This window comes from Patella vulgata, chromosome 5 (assembly GCF_932274485.2).
Source record: "Patella vulgata chromosome 5, xgPatVulg1.2, whole genome shotgun sequence".
Taxonomy (NCBI): Eukaryota; Metazoa; Mollusca; class Gastropoda; family Patellidae; genus Patella; species Patella vulgata.
The window spans coordinates 22,266,280-22,286,175 of record NC_065883.2 but is presented as its reverse complement, the minus strand read 5'-3'; the positions used below and the strand labels follow the sequence as shown (position 1 = coordinate 22,286,175).

The following is a 19,896-nucleotide window of genomic DNA, read 5'->3' as shown; positions in this document are numbered from 1 at the left end:
CGGCAGTTTCATATTTCTATGGTTACATGACTATTTATATCACATGACACAATTTATGGAATACAATTACTGTGTCATTGAGCGACGTTTCGATTAGCATTATCTAGTTTTTACCACGCAAATGTATATATATCAAGTTACTAAACTAGTTTTTACTGATCCGTCTAAAAGTCAAATAATTTCTGAGGTTAATCTTTTTTAGTTATGCGATCTTTTAAACAGTTCACAAGGATTAGCCCATTCGGCGCAGAAAAGTGTGGCGTTTTCTGCACCGGTCGGCTAATGAAGACGAGAATACGCTATACAGCGTGCAATGCGGAATATTTTGCCGGACAGCGGTACTACGGCCAACTCTAGTTTCGAATTCAAAACTGTTAACGGTTCTTATACGCGCGGGGGGGGGGGGGGGGGCGGTGGCTAAGTGGGTAAGACGCTGGCTCGCTAGCCTGGAGGTCGGGTGTTCGATCTCTGTATTGACTGAGAAAGTTCATCCACATTTTACGGCGTGGTTCCCCCTTGTCAGTGATGCAGGACGGAGGGCCTGCCAGGGACAGCTGTCTAGTCGTTCGGATGGTACGAAAACCCGAAGTACCGTGTACACATTGGCGTGCACGTAAAAGATCCATTGACAGTTGGAATTCGATTTAAGAGTAGACCGTAGTGCCGCTGTCCGGGTAAGATTTCCCTCATAGCACACTGTATGGTGTATGCCCGTCTTCATTAGCCAAGTTCGGAGCATAACAGTAGGACGTTAAACACCATTTTATTTCATTTCATTTTCGTATACGCGCACGCCAACGTGTAAACGGGGCTTCAGTTTTTGACACCATCTGATCGACTAGACAGTGTTCCTTTCCAGATCTTCCACCCTGCAACAATCCCAAGGTACTTTCTCGGCAAACCCGGGACCACCTGGTTAATCTTGACATTAATTATAATGAATTTTTCATTAAATCAAAGGACATCAATTATTATATGATTAAACACAATGAAGTTATTCTCTTTTCGTAAGCAGTAAAGGGGCATTGCTTGCATTTCGTTTCGTTTTATTAATTTTCTAGATAATCGGATCGCAGAGTTAAAGAAGCGAAACGAAGTAATTAAATTATTTCATCTTTGTCAATTATTTAAATGAAATTGTTCGCAGATTACATTACCCTTTTCAAGGGCTAATTATTGGATTTATTAGGCGTAGATATTACAATTATAATATTGTATTATAGAATATGGAGTCAAACAAGAGGTAGAGTATAAAAGACATGAAATGAAATTAAATGGGGTAAACTTCCTTATACTACTCTGCACCGTCTGAGCTAATGAAAACGGACATAAGTCATACAGGGTGCTATGAGGGAAATGTTTGCCCGGCCAGTGGCACTGCCACCTACTCTAACAACGAATTCCAACTACCAAGGGATATTTTACGTGCACGCCCATGTGTACATGGGACCCCGTTTTTGGTCCCATCCGAACGACTATACGGTGTACCTTGCTAGACTGTCCTGCACCACTGACAAGGTGGAACAACGCTGGAAAATCCCGGCGAACACTTGGATCGAACACGGGACCTCCATTCACGAATAGTATAATTATCATTTTAGATTTATCCAGTTCGAATATTTCCTTGGATTTTTAGGGTCCCTTCTCAAGGCCCTTCCAAAGGACCAACATTTTATAATCTCAAAGGCTTGGTCATCTGGCTTCGATTTCTTTTACACGAGCTAGCGAATTTTTCGGAGTTTACTACCGTATATCTCGGCTGTTTATTCCGTTATATTTCTGCTCCAAAAATCATTAATATTCACCACACACTAGGACAACAATGTCAATTCGAGCATTTTTTTTAATTCAGTTTTAGACCAGTTGTTTCCCCTTATCTCGGTATACCACGCATGTCGTTCATATCAATTCCTTCTTTCTGTCTTTTCGACACTTTTTTGCATGGCAATATTTGATCTAGAATCTTAAGAGGAGTGTGTTTGAATTTACATTTTCTACCAGGTTTTAATGAATATCCATGATTTTGAGGCTGGAGGAACTAACACATGCATCATAGATTCATTTGACCGATCGTAGCAAAAAAATCTTTAAAAATGATTTTGACCTGAACAGTTAATGATGAAAAGCTACCTTAAGTTTTAGCACATTAAGGAATAAATATTGCCGCCATTTGTTTCTTTCTGCGCTCAATTAAATATGATCACGTTAGATAAAACTAAATGTGTTTATCTCGTTTCTTCCAAGATCTATCCTATCTGAGATAAATCAATCAAAAAAAACAAAAAAACAAAACAAAACAACAACAACAAAAAAAACCCCCAACCGTTGGCAGAGAATAGCATTATTTGTTTGTTTTACACTGAAAGTAATGCGAGATGTTTGCACCTGCAAGAGAAAAGAATCGGATGTTAGCAAAGTGAACGACATTTACTCAACAAACTATGATATGAGTTCCGTGACTAAGGTAAAAATTTTAAACCCGTCTTTGTAATTAATGATATACGTCTCCAGGAATCCTGGCGCCACTACTAAGACTTAAGCTGTGTTTACTATAAGCATAATCGGCACCATACTTAATCCGAGGTTTAATTTTAGTGTAGCGTTTTGCAATTAAAATATTTAATCTTTGATACAATTCCATAGAGATTTGCTATTTAAAATCTTAACGAGAATAGTACAATAATGGTAAGCTTATATAATCGGGTTCTATGTGTTATGTTTGGTATTTTTTTATATTCAATCGGAGGTACGAAACTACGTCTTTGGATAAATAGGTGAAAAATGAATTGCGGTTAGCGACTAGTTACTGGTCCCCCACCCACCCAAAAAAAGTAATGTAAGAGGTTTCGGCCGTTAACATTTCGGTCCTGGTCATACAGATCAGTGGGAAATGTTATATACGGCCTACTCTTATATCGAATTACCACTGCCAAGGGATCTTGACCTCGGTTTTTCATCCCATCCAAACGACTGTCGTTTTCAGGCCCTCCGTCCTGTACCAATGACAAGTCGAAACCACGCCGGAAAATCTCGATGAACTTTCTCGGCCAATACAGGGAGCGAACGCGCGCGACCTGCAGGCTAGCGAGCCAGCGTCTACCCACTTAGCCACCGTGGCTCCCCATATACCAGTAAGCTCCTAATAGCATCAGCATTACATCGTGTATGGGCGAAAAACCTCCGCCCACAAAAACAGACCCCCCAGAACTTACCCGTGCCCCCTTAGGTGGGGCATTTCACTATAAAAATAACTTAATTGGCAGTGCTGCATTAAACGAGGAAGGACAATTCACAAAGATGTTATATGTGTTGGCCTCGTGCGTAATTGAAGCAGTATGCTACCAACTCGATCAATAAGACGCAGAGATAACGCAATTCATAATAGAAAAGATGAAGCTTGATAAACGAAGCTTGATTAGATTAGATCAACTGGTATTACAATACCCTTTACTTATAGTATAAAGATTAACCAGACGGAAATTATCACGTGATCTATAGCTGGTCGACTATACAGGTATCAGTTCAAGAGTAAATAGTAAGCAAAGTTTCCCTGAAGCGTTGAGACGGCTGGTCCGTCCTATTATTTTTTTTGTAGTGTTATATTTTTTACATGATCGAAACGTTTTTGATTAAGCAAAATGGCTCCTAGCCCAGTGGATGAAATGACAATGTTGGATTTAGACAGGTAAGGCGTTTAACAATTGATTAATTAACTTGGTTTTTACCGTTAATCGTCGATCAATGAAACCACACCCGTCAATATCTTGTCCATTAACGTTCAAGTAGTCATTGTGTATGATAATCGCGGACCATAGTGATCATTATTTACAAATACATTCTACTTGTCATTGTAATGGCCTACATAATATATAGAATATTTACTTACATGTAGATCAATATCCTTAGAAAGAATAAAGATTCATTTGAATTTTCTTCGTATTTTAAAACTAAATTTAATTTAGATGTTTCTATTTTTAGAAATTGTTACAAAACAGACTATATTTCGTTTTATTTTTCATTGCGCGAGATATTTATTTTATTCCGAATGTCGGATTAATAGACAGATCCATACTACGAAAATTTCTTTTTTCAAAAAAAGATAACAAAAATTCAGAATAATTGTGTGATCATATTTAATCGTAGTTTGGAATAGTAATTGTTTTAATATGCGTATTTAAATTGAACTTTTGTCGATAGAAATGAATTTTTGTCATTGCCACGTGAGGAATTCAATTTAAATGGATACTGTTGTAAATTGAATATGAATAAATTATTCAAGTGATCATAATTAGTATTTTTGAATAATCTTGATAAATGGATGCAAGTATTTTATAGATTAAACTGATATAAATATAAATTGATCCTGCATATTAATTTCTAAACGTTGTTTTTTGGTGTATATTTTGTCCTTCATGCTTTTGGAATTATTTGGTCTCTTTCAATATATTTATTTTTGTGCATTTAAACATACATTATGCAAGAGCTACATCTGACAATTGCACGTCTTTCTTTAGGCCTGAAATGTTATCTAAATTAATAATTAGACATTAATTAACTTATCCAGACCATAATCAACTCCCGATGTCATCGCTAACCGGCGATATCTTATCGTACGGAATAGTAATGATGATCGAAGCTAGACTCAAAATTCAATTATTGAAATCTCGGTTCGGAGTGGATCAATTTAACTGAAATTTTCAGCAAATTCCCTTTACATTATCTAGTTTTTAACTATTATAGTGAGAACTGCCAGCTCTTTATCTAATCTCCCATAATGTGTCTTTAAGTGGTTAGTAAGTTATTTGGCAATCCAGGAGGAAGAAGGGATGGTGGGTTGAGTAATGTTGAAAGCTTAATCCTTTTCGCAATGCTTCTGTTTAAAACTGATAAATAGGTTTCAACAGGAAAACTTTTACGAATGAGGAAATAAATGAAGCTGTCTAAATTTGGCCAGGATTGTAACTTAATCGGTGAACTTATTTCATTTCTTTTCCCTATTCAGTATTACTCTATATAAGCGAGTGTTGTCTTCTTGGTAAATCAGCCATCTTAAATGTGACCTACTATTTAACTGGAGATAACGTCATTCGACAAGTTTCTCGCCCTGAACAATAGTTCTCGACGTACATCGAAATAAAATCCAGATATTCAATTCAAACATTCCCTAGATCGGTACTGATATGTAATCTTTTCATTTCGGAAATAAATTTATTTGAGGTTTAAAAAAAATGCACAAAGATTGGATTGATATGAACTGACTTCCTTCACCTTCCCAGGTCAATTTTATCTTCAGCTTGCGACATGACATGACATGACTGATTACTTGGTATTTTATAATAAATAGGCTACCCTGAGTTGTCATCTACATGTAATCTGCTAAACATTTTTATTGTTCCACGCATTTGTTTTAGTGAGACAGTTCCTCAACACCCCCACACACATGTATATGTACACTATTCTATTTAATATAAATCATTAACTTCATGAACTTTTTTTGTAATATACATTATGTAACCGTCCCTGATAATATAAATTGCCCGAGAAAGTTCCTCAGACTATTACAGTGTGGTTGCCTGTTCACTGTGGTTGGAACAAAAATCTGATACCCTGTGTACAATTAGGTGAAAGGCCTTTAGCAGTTGGAAGAAACCGGAGGACCCGGAGAAAACCCACGAGGGAATCGAAATCACGCCGCTTGACTCAATGCCAGATCTTGTGATTTCACAAGCACGTGTTAAACCACTAGTTACCCCATCGAACACCCTTTGAAAATAAAGGAAGTCGATCCGTGATAATTGGTATACATGTATAGAATATATTTTTAACAGCTTGAAGTTTTATGTTATTTATATATCTACATTAGCCCATCCCCCAGTTATTTCACAGTTTTCATGGAAACACACGAAAAACACCATTAGTACCTACTTGACCTTTATCGACCGATTGATTTTATTTTTCGGAACAATTGTCTTGAATGATTCCGTAAGGGAATAAATCATATCTCCACACGGTATCTATCTTATCATAAAAGGTAACCACAGTTCATCCCCAGAAAGTATCTTATAATATATTTGTATACAACCAGAGTTGTCTTGATATGGCGAAGTTTCGATAGAAAATTGAAGAGTGCGAATGACGTTTTAATATTGCGAAGTTTCAACACCTAAGGCATGAATACAAAATTTTATATCCCAACCAGAAAACCAATATATTAGAATGGAATGGGGTAGAATGGGGTTCAATGGACCCTGGGTGTTGGTCCCTTCCGGTCCCTCGCCACTCGACTACCTCAGCTCCCTCAATATAACAGACTAAATCATTTTGTACTTTGTTAATGCAGGAAGAAGTGTACTAGACAACACAATTCAAATACAAATATGAACAAAGTAGTGATCCAGGGTATCGGTACATTTCGCCCCTAAAAGAGTATCTAACGCAATCAAACATGTCTAATATTTTAGTGCATTTAATGTGAATCAAATATTAGATAACATCGAGGAAGTAGAGTATTCGGTTGTGTTATATCTCAAATAGCATATACAATGGAAGCCAGTTTTGATTATGTAAAGTCGTGATATTTTAATGAATAGTATAATAATGTTAATATTGTATAATGTTCTGGGAAATGTGAAAAAAATGTCTCAGAGGTGTTCTAATTTCAGGAAAGTTAATTTGCTTTATTAAATATTGTATTGATTAAATTAATGAATGAAATTGAACACAGGTGTGACGATGGGCATCGTACTTTCTCCGTTAGTTGATTCCACCTGGGAATATACAAAGACACTAGAAAACCAAGTCAACGCAAACAACAAAACTCTTTATCCTATGTTACAGTTGTATTAGTTTCAGCGGTTAGCGGTGGCGAGTGTCACGCACAAGGAGGGTATGCTTACCTTTTATGAATTACGGGTACCACTTACCTTTATGATATGATTCCTTATGTGGCGGGTCCACTTAGAATTCGTCCACTGAACTTTGATCACTGGGTAGGGTCAATTGTGCTTGTTTTTTTATAGCCACCTTTGTATTCTTTTCTTTCTGTAAAACTTTTCTTTTTGCGGAGAGGGGTTGGATGGCCGAATGGTTAGTACGTGCTCGCCGTATAATAAGGTCTGTCATTGAGTCAACTGGCATGGTTTCGATTCCCTGGTTGTCCGTGACAAGGAGTAGGGTCGCCTGTCCAACCTTGTGGGTTTTCTCCGGGTCCTCTGGTTTCCACCCACTGATAAAGGCCCCTACGCGCAAGCGAATTATTGAAATAAAATTGAACCATGTGTTAGTCCCGAAATGACCTAGTTTGTGTCGAGTGGACGTTAAATCTCCTCTCTCTCTCTCTGTGTGGAAGCTCGATTTCAATCATGTTCCGATTTCAATGAAAGAAGACCAATCATAGACTGAATTCGGGGAAAATTTAGTTTTTTGTTGTACATGTAAAATCTCTAATGATCGTGATTATAAAATGCATGCATGGTATAATAGTTTTGTTCGGTAATTCTGTCTCTACTTCTGGGTTAGTTATTATTACATCCTCTTCTACTGGAGTTTATCATCCAACAGGGCTATTGAAGACAGTCACGCGCTCTACCCATATTACGATTTCAAACCGTCAATGGATCCTTAACATGATGTGGGTTTTTGGTCACCATTCCATAATTTTAAAATACTCCTTATGACGACGTTATTCTTAAAATGTATGAGATAAATTTAAATACAACCGATACTGCCACGTGAACCGAAATACTGCATTTATTTGATACCATTGCCGACGATATCATTCCCCAACCATTTCTTTGTTCGTGGGTCACATAACACATATTTTATCAGTCTGTGGGGCCTGTTTCACGAAATTTTAACTTAGATAAAATCCAAATTTTAGTCATTTGATTGGATAATATTGGCTTGATTTTAGTGCCTAACCAATCAAAATTGAAGTATCTTCTAAAATTAGGATTTTATCTTTAGTTAAGATTTCGTGAAACAGGGCCCATAATAATAATAATAATAATAATAATAAAAAGAGGTATGTGACGAACATTCTATTTCACCGTCACGATATCTAGTAAATAATCTATAACTTCATTTTCATTTTGCTGAAATATTACAAAAGCAAGTGATCATATTTTCTTTTTTTTTTTTTAACTTGGTGATGTGTTAAGATGAAATTTTCTCGGATTCAGTTAACAACAAGAAAAACTTTATCTCAATCATATCAACAAGAAATGAACATGCCTGCTGGCTTATATCATTTCCTTTTTCAGTGATAATTGTCTAAAGTATGTTTTCACATTTTTTCTTATCCCCATGGATATCAACGTGAAATATAGATGTTATTCCACACCATTTGTGCACAATTTCTGTTATCAGAGATCATTATCATATATTTAGGTCCGTCGTAGAATACGTGACAAGGAGTAGGGTCACCTGTCCAACCTCGTGGGTTTTCTCCGGGTCCTCCGGTTTCCTCCCACTGCTAAAGACCCCTACGCGGAAGCGAATTATTGAAATAAAATTAAAACCATATGTTAGTCCCGAAATGACCTAGTTGGTGTCGATTGGACGTTAAACTCGATTTCTCTCTCTCTCCCGTCGTAGAAATCGTGTTGATCGCATCTAAACGTATACGAACGTATCTGCACGTGCCAGATCGTGGACTCAATAGGGACAGTCATATTGCAACGTAAAGCACGACAATGGGAACCTAGCTTTAGGTCTCTGTTAATCAGTTCAGGTAAACGTTTAGACTTTGCCACAACCGTTTATGGTCGGTATAAAATTGAAGAAATTTGTACCATTTACATTGCTAGGAACCGTACCTTGTACGCTAAATGTACAACAATTCCCCAAAAAGATTAATTTCAGTCCCCCATGTATGTCATCCAGATGCCAACAAACATACCGGGCGATCTAGAACCGTTTTCAGAACGGAACGCTACGTTTAACCGTTTAAATTAATCGGAATTGTCAAATTCCGCTGTTGGAACCGTTACTGGCACGTTTAAAAGTGGTTACGTATAGACATTATCTGAAGCCATAAAAATGTTTTAACAGGAGTGAATCCTGGCCCGTGGCCTATTTTCTTTACGGTTTTAGGATACAAGTAAAATACATAGCGTTGGACACCCTATTGTGCAAATCGTATTGCTTGAAACAAATCGGTATATTGTTCCAATCTTGTTTGATGATATCTGAATTCTCGCTGAGTATTTCAAATGTTCCGATAAGATTTACTGTTTCCTTTTATATATATTTTCTTATAAAGATAATACATAAAACACAAACAATAAAAATGTATATATTTGTCTAGTTTACAGTATTTGTTTTCCATGTGTTGACTTTCACAATTTACGACATTTTATTACAGTAGTGACAACTCAATTTATTATCAGCGTAGTACATGAATAGGTCCAGTCACTCGTATGAAATATTACATGTAGGTCTAGTTCACCATATATAACGCAAAAATTAACTCAGCATGAAAAATACATCCCTTCAAATTGATATAAAAACTGACAGTCATCTGAATCATTAAACAGTCAGCAAAATCATTTAAAGTGTCAAGCTCAGTAAGATTTTACAAAAAATATTTAATTTATAGGATGCTTAATTTATTCTATGTGATATTGTGTTTAATTTCAGTCTCCGTATTTGAAATTATGTTTTCAGATTAAGAAAACAAATGAAATGAAATGGGGTTTATCGTCCAAATTGTCTGCACCGACTGAACTAATGAAGACGGCCTAAGAAAATGGTCAAACTGAAATAGTTTATGGGGGCGAGATTGAACTTTTTATACTAATTGTATTTATGTATACGATATAGAAATAGATAGTATTATAATAACCCACAACGCTTTCGTCTTAAGGACTTAATTTCCGGAAGGAATCATCAAGATCCGTTTATGTAACTCTATTGACCAATATTCTATTTTCAGTAACAACCGTCTGAAACAGAGAAACATTTTCAAATAATGCACCTCATATTCTGTTCACGTGGAATGAAATATCATTTTTTTTTTGTTGGTTATCTTTAAATTATTTCATGTCATTTCAAATATACTCCATCTTGTTGTTGGTAAAATTTGCGGTTTAATTACAGATGAAAACATTTTATACAATCTGGTTGACCTCTTCTTAGCAATACTGCACAAATACTCCAAGTTAACGCGATTTTAACCGACTCACTGGTTAATCTGCCCCTAAGATATACACAGATACAAGGGTTTCGGTGACCTTTTAGAAAACACGGGTCAACCTTCAGATGACCTTCAGTCAAGATAAACATTGTCACCGTAAACATATAAACAAAATTATCTACCCAGGGGCAATAACGCGATATCATCATGTCCTCCGGTGGTTAGCGCCTGATGTAAGGCGATAAAAGTTACTGAACATTTATATATTTAAATCAAAACATGTTTGTATTTAATTCACGATACAATACATACATTAACGGATATTCAAGGTTGGTGTAATTTTCATATCTGAGAGAGGAATCTGAAAATGCACATTAAACTCTTTGATAAATGTGGGTTTAAGTATATAAAATAAATCCAATATTTCAAATAGTTTGTCCAAATGTTTCATCTCAAAATATTAATCAATCTCAGAATGCACAGTCTCAAAAAATAAAACCTAATTGTCCAAATAGTTTGTCCAAAAGTTTCATCTCAAAATATTGAACGGTTTAGAAGTGATTCTTTGATTCGCTACTAAACGGGATTACGTAACAAATTTCAGGGAATTCCATTGTTCAAATAGTGACGTGTTAATCGCGACAATTACTTACGACTGCAACTAAGGTAAGGGTGTTTGAAAACTGTGAGAATTTAACACAGGTATTCAAATAGGACTCGGATAAACATTTCTAAGAGTCCTCCATAAAGAATTATGCTTGTGTGGTAGCTCCTTTGAGATTCGAGTCCGTGAATTTTTTGATTTATATGACCACAGTTATTTGCCAGACTTATATTATCTTAATATGTATATTGTTCTACACCCTGACGGCCCACTAAACGTTCGAACGGTCTTTAATTAGCCCACTCGGAGCAGAAAAGTAGGGCGTTAAACCCAATTTCCTTTCATTTCAACCAAGAACTATTTCTTAATCTCACCAGATCTGTGACAAAACAACAAAGTTTTCAAAGAATCAAGACCTATTTTTCTGTCAAACTGATCGATGTCCGACATTTTAGAGAAAAATATTGAATCGGTCCAATCTGCACAAGATTGAACCGTCACTACACAATAAGACGTAGTCAGTAAATGTACTTTTTGGTCACAACGCCGGAGTTTGCCGAACGACAATACCGTCTGTTCCTGAATTATTTGCTGTTTGGACATTTAGACCATAGTTCTAGTTTTATCAACAATAATCCATGGCTTTTATCAGATAAGAAAGATAATATTTACAAATTTAGCTGAAACAGTTTTACATTTGTTTATAATCCCATGACAAGGAAACTTCTGTGTCACATTAGAACTAAATCTTGAACTCATTACCATCTGAAGTGTAAAACTCCGCGACTGATTTACCCTATTAGAAATTTGAATATGACACGTAGAAGCCAAATGGAGTTACATGTAATTGGGTAAGCTTGAAACCTACATATTCAATTAGTTTATGTCTTTTCAGGGATGCCAGGTCGTTTTGGTTTACATCGTGTATATACATATTATACAGTCGCATAATTATGTAAAATGTGTAACGACAGTAAAATTTAAATCCATAATAATTGGAATAATTGCATATGCATGACGGACAGGATTAGAAAGCTTTGTCTTGTTAATTGCCGGAAATTGTGCCTTTAGGATATATCTGAAAATGCTTCGCATTCAAAGGACATTTGCCACAAATTAGGCAAAGCAAGAATAGCTTGCCGTAAGAGAATTTTAAATGACCATGGACCTAAATCTGTCTATTGGTACATTTTCTATACATGTCATTAGCCTCAGAGGCCATTACTTTTGATAAAATTCAAAGATTTCTGATCTTTTGATTTTGCTTCTAGTCTGTTGTTTTTTTAAGTGTTCCCAAATTCACAAAGTCGCGCTTTTAGCGAAGTATTTGGAATAATAGTAAGCGTAGCTGTGTGTATGTAATTTATAAACGATTGAAGGTAATCTTATAGAGGCGTATGTAAATACACAGATGCAGGCTACTGTATATAGAAGTGGAGGAATGTCAACACGGAATCCTACCAAGTTAATTACAAAGCTTTTTTTTCTCGTATATTTCAAGTCTGTTCCCTTTCGCCTACGCTGTTTTACTTCATCCACAGAATTAAATAATTATGCTAATCAAGTGACGTTACATGTGATGCAAGTAAAACAGTAAAAATGGTGTTTTTATATAAAATTTGACTAAATATTTAACTGTACTTTACATTACAGTAATATACCTCAGTAATATTCTGCTGTATCGTGCGATTTACAATCTAAAAGGATGGGTCCCAGACCTTTTTTAGTTCATAACACTGGTTAATTCCGGGTGAATGACCCCCAAAAAGTGTATCCTAATACTCTGCAGGTATCTGAAGTTCTTTCAGTTTCCATGTGGGGTTGGTTTTGGGGATTACCTGGAGAACTACGTCTAAACATTATTGAGAAAATTATATGACCATTTAGATTATCAAGTCTCGCATCCATACAATGTATAGCTACATATAACACCAGGTACCAAGTCAAAAGGCGGCACCGGGGTTAGACCCCCCCTCCCCTTCCATAGAAAGTCTTTCTCGGTATTTAAAAATTGTTTTATTTTTTTCCAGATCAAACCGTGGTGCATCTAAACAGAGAAGAGACCAAATCAACACAGAAATAGGAACAATGAGAGATCTGCTTCCATTGGCTGAGTCAGCCAGACAGCGACTTTCGCAATTACAAATAATGTCGCTGAGCTGTGTATATATCCGGAAGTGCAACATCTTACAAAAACGTGAGTAATCGTACGATGTTGTAGCCATCAAACATTACTGTTTTATGCCGTTTGTTTTCCTAAACCTACAAATGGCACACCAAGGTTCAAACCCACGAACAAAACAAAATAAACCTTATCAAGAAACATATATTTCAAATTCAACAAAACGATAAATATTGAGTTCGGGCAGTTAAGCTATCAGCATCGTATCTCTTGTGTTCGTGGCTTCCCGAAGCCTATAGCGACAATACTATGGAGAATCAGACAGGCACGTTTTTCCTCGAAGGGGTGATATTTTTATATTTAAATCAACCACAAAGATTCTGAACTGGTGTTCCTCGAGGATATGAATTAAATTTCTGATATGTTTTAACAAATCTACTGTATAATAGAGACCTTTTACAGCTTGAAGAGATATCACGCCCTGTTGACAAATACAAACCAAAGTCAACCCCATTCAACTCTTCCTTATTGGTGAATATAGACGGCTCTATTTACCTTTTGAATTAATTCAACACTTTGAAGTATTTTCCACTACGATAATTTAAGTTTTACCGTTGAAGAAATTTAACTCATTGTATAAAACCCAACCCCAACCCAGACCCCACCCAGACCCCGCCCCACCATCTTATTTTATTAGTTCGGCCCATGTCTTAATGTTGGGGGAATCTAATAACAAACTAAAAACTTGTACGATTTAATGTACAGGGATATATATGTATACACAATTCATACACCAATAGACTCAGTTGTTTTCGATTAACACGCACCAAAATGTGCAAAGGGTATTCTTCACAACGCCCTTGTCATTCAATCCTAGTAAACCATTTACAATAACAGTATTTAGACAAGGTGAAAATCTGTTGGTGTTGTTCAGTTTTCTGATCTAGTAATGACGAACTTGTAAAATGCTGTTCTTAAGGCTTATCTAAACCCTGTGTTTATTAAAATCTAGTAAACAACTACCTAAATTACGCATAAAAGTATATTACAAACTGGTTGTATGTGTGGTCTCAAGCCCTTCATATTTTAATAAAAGTGGGTAGAAAAGTTAAAAACTTCTCAGCAGTTTAGATTTAATTATTTACAAAAAGATGTTTGAATATATTATATAACAGCTTTCTATATAGACACACTTCAAAAGTGCTTAAATTTAACTTTAAAATATTTATGAAAGGATATGTTATAAATTTTAAGCAAAGTAGGGTCATCAATAGGTCGCAGGAAAGAGGAATATAAACGCGCGAAACAGGAAAGATTTTGAGTACAAATGATGAATCATGAGCTGTGATATTTTATTCATTTATACAGAACACAAAGTGGTTGTGCTCAAATATATGTAGGTCAATGCTGAGTTTCACAAGCAAGCCCCTGTGATATACAGGGTCATAAAACCATATTTCGTATCTATTGTATGATAAAAAACCTGATTGTTGTATAACATGCGCTTGAATCAAAACGAGGAAGAAGACACAACATCAAACATATCCCCAGTATTTAAGACACCGTAACTATATATACACTATGAGTGTGTGTATATTTTAGAGAAGTTAAGAATCAGATAGCTAAATTAAACTATGAAATAACATAAAAAAAACCAACCCAAAACAAATGAGTATAGTAAATGTTCATTAAGATAATATTCGTCCAAAACTTAAAGTTTCAAATTACTTTACTCTACAAGGACATTGTTTATACTTTTAACCCATTTTTTGCCAATACTTTAATCTATACGATAGGTATAATTATATGTGACGGATGGGTGGTTGAAGCTAAAAGTAATGTAAAGGTCTACATCGCTATACCAACTCTTATTAATCAGGTTGTCAATATATCAACACTTACTAATCAGGTTGTCACCAAGGCGACCTGCTTTCACCTATCTTCTTATACATATGAACAAATGCACCAGTCAAACGTTTCGTAATAACTGCTTATTAATTATGTATAAGTCTAGACGTCTAATTAGTTTGTAAATATTATACATTATTACCTATTCCGTATTAATAGATGATATTTAGTATCAGTTCTTTAAATTTAGCATATCAAGCTGCATTTTTTAAAAAAAAACATATGTGTTTAATTATAAGGACAATGTCACCGTAATTGCATTCAAATAATGAAAATGATAAACTTAATTTGGGTATCTTATAACTAATATTAATAATTACAAATGAATAGAGGGATTGTAAGTTAATATATATTATCTGGCGGGATTTTGCTAAAACTCGGATTGTGCATAGCACTTTATGTATAGTGCTAATATTGAAATGTAACAAATTTAATTCGCCAAACATACTTTCTCGTGCACAGCCTAAAAAAGTTGAAGCTAATAAGATAAACTACTAGAGCAAAACGCTCTATGAAAGAAAGAGCAAACAAAAAAGACATTCAGCGACATAAGTTTATATAAATCGCGCAATTTTGTACTTTAAACATGCAGGGTTGTTGATAATATACCCGAGCTAAATATATACGTTTTAGTATTGGCCTGTATTTTTAGAGGATCGGACGATGTAAGATTGTTGGAAAAGAAATGTTACTGGAAGAAAGATCCTATTACTAGTCTAGGTTATCAAAACAAAGAGTTTATGCACTGTAAAAATAAATGTTCATTTTGCAAACAAGCATTGGGAATTGTTATAAGCGGTAAGAATGTGAATGGTAGTGTTTGTTTTATTTATTTACGTCAGACCATGTTTTTCGCATATGTTTGGTTGGTTGCTACAGGATCTGACCCTTAACACCCACGTGTTTACAGACTGCCGGCATTTACAAGCAAACATCCGATTATACAGTTGTATTGTTGTTGTTGATATTAAAGAATCAAAATAATATTTTGGCTTGGCTAAACATCATCAATAGTTTCCCATAACCGCACAAAAGATTACCCCCCCCCCAAAAAAAAAAAAAAAAAAAAAAAATCCACAACGCAATTTATATGGAAAACAATCACCGGTTGGTACGCATACATCACGACGTTTCGACAAGTGTTTTCTTATCATTTTTAAGCACAGGTGTTGATATGTAAGACACACATATAACTAGTATCTTCAGGGTAAACCACCTATGGGTTGGTTTTACAAAAGATATTCTGGAAATGATATGCGTAGAAATTTAAAGATCAGACAGATTTACGTAATAAAACACCCACTAAAACAATATATTTTATTGTAAACTGCCACTGGAAATAAAAGCCTTGCAGTCAAAATAAGGTTAAACCAACATAAGTCAGAATAAGTTTAACCCAATAAGAACATTTATTGTTGGTGTGCATAAATATTTTTTTTATTGTGTGGTTTTGTAGTGAGCTTCAGGGGCTTGAATCATCGTCAGAATCTCGTACACCAATAAACAGTTGTAAAAATATAAACTGTACATTGCATATTATGTAGATTAAACTAGAATAAAAGTCCAAGCCATTATTAATGTTTTATGTCAAAATGTCTCTTAAAACATGTTCACCCAACCCATTATAAGGTATTAAAGAAGCATCATCACTCTGGCTACGAATATGAATTAGTTTTAAATAATATCATATTTAAAATAACTTTTTAAGACTCCCAAATTATCGAAAATCTACTTAGATTAAAGTGTTTTGCACGAGTGTTCGTTCAACGGTATGAAAACGAAATGAAATAAGGTTTAACGTCCTATACCGTTGTACTCCAACTGGGCTAATCAAGACGAATGCTCCAAAACCACTTCATTTTAGAACGTCTATATCTCAGCAATGACTAAGCAGATTTGCCTCAAATTAAGCATACAATCTAATTGAAACAGTAGCAGCTATAATAAATCTCGTCGTCTCGAAAATTATATTTATTTTAATATAATATCCATTTATAAACATGACATCATATGCAATTAGGTGTGTGTCATTGCCTAATATGGCATGAGATTAAATTAAAATTCCATATACATGTTGTCATAATAAAGCTTATCGCCACCGAAAAACATGAGACCGCAAAATTACCAGTGGTTATCTAATTATTATTGTATGAGTAATCCACTCGATTTCCCGCTTTTTAAATTATAGATAAATGAATAACTCCGTAACCTATATTTTATATGCACACATGTCAATGTACAATTAATTGCACCATTTGTATTTATGTATCCATCTACCCGTGATTCATGTGTATATTTACTTCTGGCGGTTAACCGGTTTCGATTGTCAATCACACACTACATGTAAATACACATTCACTGATCGACTAGTTGATATTTAACGTCAGCTTCCACGGAAATGTTATCGCAGAAAAAAAGTAGGAAAATTAACAACTTGCTCCTGTTATTAGAATATGGTTTTGTATTCTTTCTATGACCCACGATTGGTTTAGAAGTTGTGCATGGTTAGACTAATTTCCCCCGAACAGTAGGACGTTAAATTTCATTTCATTTTACATCTACTTTCGGTCAAATAAAGGTACGCTTAGCAGGTTACAATAAATAATAATAAAAAAAGATTCTCATCTAATTAACATTTCCTAGAATAAAATCTGTATTATGAAGAATAATCTGACTTATATGGAAAATATTTCAGAAATATGAACTTCGATGAAGACGACGACGTGTGTTTGTGTGACCTGATCCCCATACCCCACAAAAACACTTTCGAAACTGAACTCTTTTGACCCCAGACTGTCCTAATAATTATATTGTTTATCCATATATTTATGTTAAAGGCACCCCCTTGTCTTTCCACACATCTGTTTTTGTACGCGTATACATTCATCCCACAACAATCGCGTTATTAGGTTTACCCACAAAACAGAATGCTTTGATTTTTCAAATGAAACCAGACGGAAAGCCAGTTGTAGAGGAATTTCAGCTTAAAAGCATAAATTTACACCCTTACTCCTTTTAACAAAAAAATCCCCCAACCCCAACCTATGGCAATAAATCTATTTTTGAAACACCCAAGGCATCGGAATAGATTTACACTTCTTAATTAATTATTTTTTCATTGATTGATTTAATTGTCAGAAATAGTTGTAACTTTTATTGAATGAATATTGGGTTAAGTTATCTTGGCCAGTTGACTAAAACTGTTGAAAGAATAGCCTACAGCCAATTATTTTAATTATAGAACGGCCATGATGGATCGGTGTGGCTACCTACCTTGATTGATTATTGATATTTTTAGAACGACCTGATTTTTTCCACTATTAAACAAAATCCAGTCATGTAGGTGAAATGAAATGAAATGGGGTTAACGTCCTACTGTTCTGCTCCGACTGGGCCATGCAGTGTGCTATGCGGGACATTTTGTGACTGACTTTTGTCTGTATGATTATCCATCTGCCTGTTTGTCTGTTCAGGTTGGCGGTTACACTAGGACGTCCCGAGGCTGCAATATGGTGTATAGGGGTAGCACGGACCGGGGAGTAAAATAGGCTAGGTGGCGTTGGCCGACTGCTTCCGGTTTCCGAGTTACGTGTACGTGCACAACCCGTGCAACGCTGTGTTATCCACTAGTAGGGCAATATTTGTAACAGAGAGAGAGAGAGAGAGAGAGAGAGAAATGGGGTTTAACGTCCACTCGACACAAACTAGGTCATTTCGGGACTAACATTATGGTTCAATTTTATTTACATAATTCGCTTGCGCGTAGGGGTCTTTAGCAGTGGGAGGACCCGGAGAAAACCCACGAGGTTGTAACAGATACCGCGTTAGGTTTACGTGGACCAAGGTCTGCTTTTGACTCCTAATTGCGTAAATATGAGAATTAATTTACTTGCTTAAAGATGCATTATGTAAGATTGAGATAAAAAAAATTGACCGTTCTTGCTATAATAGTTCCAGAATAGACAATTCAAAATGAATGTATTGAAAATTTCATTCAAATTGTTGTATTCGTTATCACTAGTACTGTTTGAAGTTTTGACATAGATGTTTATTATCGTATCAACGTTACTTGTTAACCGAGACCCGGCCTCGCTTTTCCTTTTCTAAATTAAATCATTAAATGGCGATCGTATTTTAATCCGTTTACATCTGCGCCATCCGATAGTCTAGAGAGCTGATTATAAACTTGTCATGAATAAATCTCTAAATAATAATTTATATAACATATAACAAAAGTTAACTCTTACATAATGAATCTTTAAAGGATTGACATGTATACCACGCTATTCATCAACACACATAATATTTTAAAGACAGTCGGTAAAGAAAAAAAAAACTGATATATGTCATCGTCTCTTCCATAAGTTTTTTGACGGCTACAGAATAAAGTAGTTTTTCATAAGTTAGACACTAAACCGAATGCATGGATATTTGTAATAATTTCATGGCCGCCTTAAGGTACAGACGAAATTCATATGTCAAAGTGGGTCACTCTAAATTACGACATGAATATTCAGCAGTGAAATGATAAGATACGAAACGAATGTTTACCATATGTGTCCTAGATTAGAACTAAATATCTTGAGATGTAGGTCGCAGTAGAACGTAGGAAGGTCGTACCAACAGGAATATTCCCAGGTCAAAATCAAATAAAAATATTAGTTTCTGGTTCCAGTTTTACATGGAACAAAATAGAGAATTCTCTTAAAATTGGCATGTATATTAATATATTCGCACTCGATGATTAGAGTCTAGAATACTTGATACCACTCCCAGTTTTGAATGATAAAAGGAATATGAAATAATGTTAAATCATACCGTTTGTTAAATTCATTGATTCATTTGGACATTTTCAAGCATACCGTTTTCATAAACCCGCTCGATTGATGCAGAGAAGTTTAAGATGTTTCAGCTTCCCGCATAATTAAGAGAAGCAACTGTCCCATTTATGCACAAAAACCAATATCGTATTGCCATTAGAAGCAAGTATTTATTTTCTTAAATTTCTCCTAACAGTACACTTAGTATAAAAATAGGCGTTTAATTGGCTAAATGTGGAATGATTACCGCGTTAATTATCCAATCATTTCAAAGGTTACATAGGTTTGGTTTTGGTCGAGATGTGGT

At 35.2% G+C, this 19,896-nt stretch overlaps 1 protein-coding gene across 1 annotated transcript in view; it reads left to right on the top strand.

Moving 5' to 3' along the window:
• The first annotated feature begins 3,523 nt into the window (after positions 1-3,523).
• LOC126821912 (neuronal PAS domain-containing protein 4) overlaps positions 3,524-19,896 on the top strand; it is a 39,416-nt gene continuing 23,043 nt past the window's right edge. Inside the window, exons 1-2 of the mRNA XM_050550530.2 lie at positions 3,524-3,685; positions 12,770-12,936. Of these exons, the coding sequence (XP_050406487.1) occupies positions 3,639-3,685; positions 12,770-12,936 (214 nt within the window). The 5' untranslated portion in view covers positions 3,524-3,638. The remainder of the gene's footprint in view (positions 3,686-12,769; positions 12,937-19,896) is intronic.